Below are 8,368 nucleotides of genomic sequence, written 5' to 3'. Positions count from 1 at the left end.
CCCCACATGAAAAAATGACTCCTTTGCTCCATGGAGTCTTTATTTGTTCCAAGTGGAGCAAAGCTGTGAGGAGAGCATGAGCCAGAGCTGCCGTGCTGCAGCCAGCGGTCATTTTCCATGGGAGGTGGGGTATTATCACTCACATCTGATTTAAATCCGCTGACTGCATGAATGCTGAGCTGTTACCTGTTCACAGACGTCTCTCTTCCCTTTCCCTGTTGTAACCTTGGTGATCAAAATACTTTGTAAGGTAATTCCTGATTCATCGTCTAAATGAGGTACCTGCACAGGATTAGTATATACTAGGTGGGAGCAAAAGATGTGAAAGATTTATTTTACTGCACTTGGTGGCAGCTGTGGAGCTTTACAGCTTTACTAAAGCAAATCGTTTAATTTAAAATTTTTCGACCTGAGACTGAAGTGCCTGTGCGCTCAGTGAGCACATCGCTTGTGGAAGATGCTGGATGCAATCACACAAAATCGTTTAATTTAAAATTTTTCGACCTGAGACTGAAGTGCCTGTGCGCTCAGTGAGCAAATCCCTTGTGGAAGATGCTGGCTCAAATCACACCTGATGAGGAGAAATAGGTGGTGGCAATATGAAGCTGTCAAGCTTTGGCTGGGATGGAGTTAATTTTTTTTCCTAGTAGCTGGTACAGTGCTGTGTTTTGGATTTAGGGTAAGAATAAAATTGACACACTGATGTTTTAGTTGTTGCTGAGCAGTGCTTACACTAAGTCAGGGCCTTTTCTGCTCTTCACCCCACCCCACCAGCGAGTGGGCTGAGGGGCACAAGAAGTTGGAAAGAGACACAGCTGGGACAGCTGACCCCAGCAGGCCAAAGGGATATTCCATATCACCTGGCATTATGCTCAGTATATAATGCTGGGGGGAAGGCTGGCCTGGGGCTGCTGCTGAGGAACTGGCTGGACATTGGGTGGTGAGCAATTGCATTCTGCATCACTTGTTTATTATTATTATTATTATTGTTATTTTTATTGTTATTGTTGTTGTTATTGCTACTATTCTCCCCTTCCTTTTCTGTCCTATTAAGCTGCCTTTATCTCAACCTACAAATTTGGTTCCTCCCCCCAGTTTCTTCTCCTGTCCCTCTGAGGGGGAGTGAGCAAGTGGCTGTGTGGTGTTCAGCTGCCTGCTGGGCTAAGCAGTTCCACAGGGCTGCAAGGATTTATTTGGGTTCCCAGCAGAGGAGCTGGGACAGTCCATCAGGAAGCAGTGGATGGGGGGGGAGCCCAGCAGCCACCCCTCAGTGGGAGCAGCCGCCAGGTTTGGTACCTTCATCTGGCACCTCTTGCCCCATGTGTGCCCTGGAACCCGCTGGGGAGGACAGGGGGAGCAACAGTGAAATTGCTGCTGCTTATGCAGGGCTGTGCCTGCCTCCAAACCTGTTACAGGATCTTGCTGGCACTGCTTGGTAATTGCTTTCTTGGCCCTATTTTATGTCTGTGGTCTGTAAGTGATGGCATGCCATGTTTAAATGGAATTTATCTTGTGTAAGGCCTGCAGGATACAGTATGGATGCTCCAGCCTCCATGATTGCCTAAAATGATTAAATCATTTTGCAATAAATAATGATAATTGCAAGAACATTTAGAAACATTTGTTTTGAAATACATGTCTTTTAAAAGAACTCCCTTTTTTTCCCTGTTTCATTTTTTTTAAAACAAAACCCATTATCTGCTGGGGGGAAGGCATCGGAGGAAGTGTCAAAATCTCTGCAAGCAATGAAGGAAATTCTGTGTGGGACCGCGGACAAAGAGCCACCCACAGAAATCGTGGCCCAGCTGGCACAAGAGCTCTACAACAGTGGCCTTCTAGTGACACTTATTGCCAACCTGCAGCTGATAGATTTTGAGGTAGGTCAGCATCCGTAAACTTCTTTCATCTCCTTGGTCTTGGTGTTGTCAGTGAGTAAAGCTGTATTTTTCTGAAGTCTAAATAATTTCATTGCATTCAAAACTTTTTCACAGGCTGAAAAAAGTATCTGCTCTAGATTGGTTGGTGTCCTGAATGACATACTTGTACACTGGCAGTAAATCTGGGATTTTTTAAAATTAAAACAAAAGCAATAAAGAAATATTGCCATGTGTATCCAAACAAGATATGACATGGTGCTGGGAATACTGTCTAGGAGCAACCTTGTAAACTGCAGGGATGATCTTTGGGATAGTGCAACTAGAGCTGTCTCTGAAGAGTGTGTCCGATTTAGAAGGGGTTCAAGGACATGGAATAAAAATAATTGGAAGCATGGAAGATTTCATGTGACAAAGACTGAAAGAATTAAAATGGTTTAGTTGAAAGGAAAGGAGTTGAAAAACATGTTAAAAACAGACAGCATGTCACAAGATAATTTGGGTGTCCCCCACTTAATTGTTTAGATTAAAAGAAGAAAGGAATATAACTTTTTCTTTCATGGCAGAAAGATTAATGTGAATGTATAGGTTTATATATTATTTAATGTTATGTATTTATATATAGAATTATACATTATGTGAAACATCTTGCCAGCTTTGTTGTTAAAACCAAAAACCTAGTAAACAACTGCTATGACAACTGAACTTGCGTATAAGTAAGGAAAAGGAGAGTTATACTAGCAAAGATTGCAGTAATTCAGGATAAATATAAACGCTGTCAATTTACTCTTGACTGGTAGGGATGGGAATAAACTCTGGCACTGTCAGGTCATTGTCATATACTTTTGGTTTGCAATCAGCTGGAACAGTGGCCCCCAGGGCCAGTTCCATGATTTCTGTGGCTCCTGGGTGCTGGTGACTCCTCACAAGTGTCCGACCATCAGTGGGAAATCCCCACTCATGGGAGCCAAACTGCCACCGCTGAGGTCTGGAACAGGAGCAGTACCCTGAGCATATGGGCAGCTGCTGAAGAGAAAAATCAGTTTCTCAAAGAGATCTGATGCTCTCAGAGACACCTTTTGTGGGAGTCATGTGTAGAAGTTACTTTCTTTCCATTTTGTGAATGAATGAACTGGAGGAAAATGGATGATTTATGTTTCCTTTTTCCCACTCTTCCACCTCCCTCTGGTAAATCCAGGATCAAGGACTGATTTATTTATTGTCTTCTCTGTGCTCCTCTGGTTACTGTTAGATGTCTAATTATAAAAATACTCAAAACCCAGCTACCCAAGCCCTTAAAAAACCCTTTAAGAAAAATGGAAAAGAGGGGAGGAGAAGATACTCTTAGCCCAGAAGGGACACTTCTGCATTTTTTTTAGTTACATGACAGTCTGTATTGCCTCTGCCAGAAAAAAAATTCTGTATGAACATATTGAACACACAGTCTTTAAAATCAAGCACTGCATGAAATACCTAATCTGTTGTTGAATTGCTGTTATTACAAACAATTACAATAATTCTTATTGCAAAATATTTTTTTTCATTGCAAAACTTTTCAATCATTTAGCCAAGCTGTTATACATGTTCTTTTGACAAAACACTAGAAATGAAATGTCACTGAACAAGAGGACAGTAAGAGCATGTGCTGCTTTGTCTTCATGTTCCCACTGACTTTTCCAGTTTATCAGCTGTTCTGTTTCCATTCTGTTATATTGGTGGCCACAGTTGGTATTTAAGTCTCTTTGTTGAACAAGCAATTTCATCACTCTATAATATGCAAGTTAATTTTTTGATCCATATGTAATGGTAGAAAGCAAATCATAAACTACTGAAAATCTGATTTCTGAAGACAATAATGTGACTTTGCTTTGTCCTGATTCCCTGTCTCCTCCTTGCCACTACCCACTTTGATCCCAGTTTTTCACAGCTGAACTTCCCTTTGAAGATGTTTTTTTAAACACTGTGTAGGGGAGACTTGCACACATCCATCACACATCCGTAGAAAACACAGGTTTATTGCTTCTGCCACTCAACAAACAAGATATCATTTCAGTGATGATGTTGTTATGAAGAAACTAAGTCAGGTTGGGCAGGAACCCAGAATCAAGATCAGACTGGATATGTAGGAATTTAAAATATGAAATTTATTTTTGAACTTAGAAGAACTGTGGAAAGTGTGCACACAGAAAAAGTCGACTAAAAATGTAGTTGTTATTGTGTGTAAGCCTAAAGGTTCACAAACTGTAAAGCCCCTAAAATAGGCAGCAAATAACTTCAAGCCCAGGACTGATGATGTTAGAATCTTTCCCTTACTTTGCCTTGAAATGGGGGCTAAATTATGGTATAGGTAGTATACAATTTGTTATTTATATAATGCATCCTTGGCAGGGCTTTTTGTTCTTGATTAGCCACTTTCTTTTCATGCTGCCTTATCTTGTGCTCCAGTGGCCATGTGTATTTCATTATAAGGCAAAATTCAATTGCAGATCCAAGTAAGCAGCGTTTCAAAAGTACTCCTCCAATTTTAATGTATGTCAGGTGGTGAGGGAAGTCTGTTGTGGTTCCCTCCTATCTGCCTCCATTCCCTCTGGAGAACCCAGAGAGATCAACTCTGGCTTTCACTGTAACTGATCTCTAGAAAATCAGCTATAATTGGATACATAGATCTATATATCTATATCTATCTCCTCTCTGCTCATGGATATTATGCTGCAGTGCACACAGTATTAAGTAACTAATATAAAATTTGGCAGAGCAGAGAGGATCACTTAATTTTTGGCCATCTTTACCTCATCCTTTCAACAGCTCTTCTCTGTCTGGATTGTTTTCTTCTTGGAGTAACTGCTGAAGCCCGTGGGGATCGCAGGATTCCAGGCATATGATATGGGTGTTGTAAAGATAGGGGAGAATGGGATGACTTTATACAGAATTAGCCTGTTTGAAAGGATGTCCAAGGGTCAAAAAAAGTGTTGCAGACAAAGGCAGATGGACTGACCTGCTCTGATTTGATTCTCCTGTTTAATTCCCTGAGTCTCCAAGTCTCCAAGCCAGCTGGGCTGGAATGAGTAGGAAAGCAGAATATTTTGTGTTCCCCAGCACTGATTTATTTGTAGAGGTGAAACCAGGGAATTTTCCTCCATGTGAAACTATCTGCTCGTTGGCTTCAAACATTCAATAGGTTCTCTGCCAAGGAATGTTTGTCCTCCCAAGGCAGATCAATGAGCATGTACAGATTATAAGTGACCTTTTGCTTTAGCTTGCCCTGTGCATAGTGACCTGCTGTTGACTCAGTGCCTTGGTTACTGGTCCTTGGTGCAGCCGTCTCCCACCTCCCTTAACTTCACACATCAATTTGTCTGCTGTGCCAGGAAAGACAGCAGCAGGGGAGGAAGAGGATTTCTAATGCCAGATGTACTGGTGAACCCTGTGGCTGAATAGAACATGATTTGGAAAGACCTTCTGGAAAGCTGTTTGCACAGGGAAGCATTTGAAGACAAAATGTGATTGTGTAGATAGGTGCATACAGCACAAAATTAGGACAAAGAGAAGGACGTTAGTTTTTATTAGAGACACATATGTGATGCAGCCATTTTACTGGTAGTAGTTATTTCATTTTTCATGGTAAATAATGGGCACAGTTTAAACCTAACCCTGGTTTTCAGAAATTCAATCACACTTGGAATTGTTTGCATTTGACTAATGAAAAGCTTTAGCTGCCTAAGTGTAGGCAGTGTGGCAGTGGTTTGGTAGCAGCTCGGTAACTTACATTTGGAGGCTACAGGAGCAACAGCACGCACGGCAACAGCACGCTTGGCTCAGGGTAGTGGCTTGCTTTTATGGTGCTTTAGGGTTGCTATTTGAAATAGCCACGGACTTGCTTGACAGTGTCAGAGGAATGCACATCTTCATTTAGGAAAAGAAAGGTGCAAAAGGGAATGGGGCAGTCAGGAGCCTTCAGAGCTGCCCGAAGGAGGAAGCCTTCTTGTGGCCTTGGAGAAACAGCAAATATGAGGTGGAGAGACTGTGCAGAAAAAAATAAAAGAGTGACTTGTTCTGTTTTCAATTTGAGTTGTCCTTTAAATAGATATTATAGTAAATGGTCATTTGCTCATGTTTTTCTAAGCAAAGATATATTTTGCTTCTTTAACAGGGCAAAAAGGATGTTTCCCAGATATTCAACAACATCTTGAGAAGACAAATTGGCACACGCAGCCCTACTGTGGAATACATTAGTGCCCATCCACATATCCTATTCATGCTTCTAAAAGGGTAGGTGCTTTAATTTGATTTTCATTAAAGAGCATTGCCTGGAACATGCTGGCATTGCAGTTGATCTACTTTCTCACTTTTAGTTTAAAAAAAAAGGATTTTCAGATTTTGTTCCAGATTTCTTACTTTATTTTTTTCATATTGACTTTTTTTCTATGGAACTCTATACTTTTTAATGATCAAATTATTTCATTTGGATGTTATTTCTTCACCAAACTTCATGTTGAAATAATTATGTGCTGGTTGTTTTTGACTGCTCCCCATGTCATGTGTACTTCAGTTCTCACCATAAACTCTTGTGTAGCATTGTTGGTGACTGCTGAGGTTCATTTAGGCCTTCTTGCATTGCAGGAGTGACCAACAGTGGTGTCTGTAAATAACTGGAGTCAAACTGGACCACTGTGTGGTAGAACAGAGAGAAGCAAAAACGCATTAAAAGAGTAGTTGTGCCTGTGGGACAGACTTCTCCAATGCTTGTGGCCACAAGTGAACTTCAACTTTAAATTAATTCTGTAATTAATGCTACAACATTCAGCATTAATTTTTTTTTTTTTTTGTCTTTTTAACCTCAGGGAGTGAGTGCACAGCTCTAACCTGGTGGGTCCCAAGATAAAGTGGCCAGGGAGGGGGAGTAGACTCCTGTATGGAGAGCAGATCACTTGTTGTTGCATTCAGGAGTGCACAAGTGTGGGCCTAAACCCCTTGAGGTTCCTGTACCCTTGACTTTTGACAAAAGCACCTTCTGTTCAGTGAGCAGCTTTGGTTTACCAACCCTTGAAGTCTACTGTCTTCTGCTCAATTTTCTTTTGACTTTAGGATTTTGTTTATTTTTTTTCCTAAGGAAAGGAGAATATATGTCACTGGATTAAATAATTGATGTGGGAATAAGTGCATTTATTAGCTGATCAGTATGGAACAATGTGAACTCTCATAGCAGTTGTATGGTCACACTGGTAACAGCCATTCAAAGCCATGATATAAGCCTTTTAAAATAATGGTTATTAAGAGAATGATTCTTTTTAAGTGTCTTTCTTGCTCTTGAGGTTGAAGAGTTGAGTTTTTACCATTTGCTCCATAGCCAGGAAAGTACTTAAGCACCATCTAAGGCTTGTGCATAACAAGTCTGCAGCCCCAAGGGTAAAATTCCCTTCAGCCAGCCTCCCCCCTCTCCCAGGGACAGACCCCAGCCGGGAGAAGTCTAAGCACAGGAGTCGTTTAAAATAGTTATTTCCTTCAGAAGTGACCACATTCCAGGACAGCTGAGTAAGGAAAAAGTAACCAAGAGAACTAAACAGTACCAGGGATTTCAAGAACAGTGAGCTTGTGATTGAGCATGGTGGCAAAGTTCTTGGTTGCTGGGACTAGAGGAGGTGGGGACCTGCTGCCTTCCTTGCAGGGCAGAGTTGTGGGAACCCTGGCAGGTGTCTGGGCTGAGCTGGGTCTTGCTCTTAGAAGTATAGTGATCTGTTGTGATTTAGCTTTAATTTTGAAACTCTTGACTTGTTTTGTGTTACTAAATGCCAGCTTCTTCAGAAAGGAAACCTCTAAGGTAGTTAAATGCATTTTGATTTCATGTGTTCATTAAAATTCACCATTTATATATACCTCAAAATAGTAGTTTCAGGGCAGCGATGATAATTCTCTCCATCATTGTTACAAGCTCTTTTTAATTTCATATGTATATACAATCATTTTATTCCCTTTTCTCTGTCTTTGCTTTTTCAGTTTTTCACTCATTTTGATCTTGCACGTTGCGCATGTATCGCTACCATATGTCTGGGCTTTATTTAAAGATAAAAAATATTTTTGGATTATGTCCCAGATTTTCTTTGGCAACTGTAGCAACCAAGAATATTAAGATGGTAATGAAGCTTTTATGCATATATTCTTCTGACAGACATTTTACTGTAAATGACCTGAGTCAGTGGATGAATTTAAATGGCATCACTTAGATGCTTTTTTTGGAGAATCCTGCTGCATGCAGCAGCGTGTCTGTGGTCCTCAGGCTCCTTGTTCATGATGTCTTGACTAGCCCTCTGAAGTGCTGCACTGGCTCAGAATTGCCATTTCTGGAATGTCTTGTTAAAAAGTAATTTGAATCCATCAGCAGAAGTCCAGAGTCAGTCCTGCCCAGCCCTGATGCTGCTATCTGAGCAGCTGCTGCAGAACAGCGTGATGATGTCAAATGTGATGATGCCTTCCCTGCCTGTGTCCTGCTCAAACCG

General features: G+C 41.0%; 2 protein-coding genes across 11 annotated transcripts in view; both read left to right on the top strand.

The window, feature by feature from the left end:
- Window positions 1-8,368, top strand: part of LOC103615159 (RCC1 and BTB domain-containing protein 2) — a 468,828-nt gene that overhangs the window by 112,583 nt on the left and 347,877 nt on the right. The gene's annotated exons all lie outside the window — the stretch shown is intronic.
- Window positions 1-8,368, top strand: part of CAB39L (calcium binding protein 39 like) — a 62,737-nt gene that overhangs the window by 35,837 nt on the left and 18,532 nt on the right. For all 5 annotated transcript variants that reach the window (XM_017733636.1, XM_017733638.1, XM_017733635.1 and 2 more), the window contains 2 exons: window positions 1,713-1,877; window positions 6,025-6,143. In XM_017733636.1, coding sequence (XP_017589125.1) covers window positions 1,713-1,877; window positions 6,025-6,143 — 284 coding nt within the window. The remainder of the gene's footprint in view (window positions 1-1,712; window positions 1,878-6,024; window positions 6,144-8,368) is intronic.

This window comes from Corvus brachyrhynchos, unplaced genomic scaffold, assembly GCF_000691975.1.
Source record: "Corvus brachyrhynchos isolate BGI_N302 unplaced genomic scaffold, ASM69197v1 scaffold202, whole genome shotgun sequence".
In the NCBI taxonomy this organism is placed as follows: Eukaryota; Metazoa; Chordata; class Aves; order Passeriformes; family Corvidae; genus Corvus; species Corvus brachyrhynchos.
This window is presented reverse-complemented; position numbering and strand designations above follow the sequence as displayed.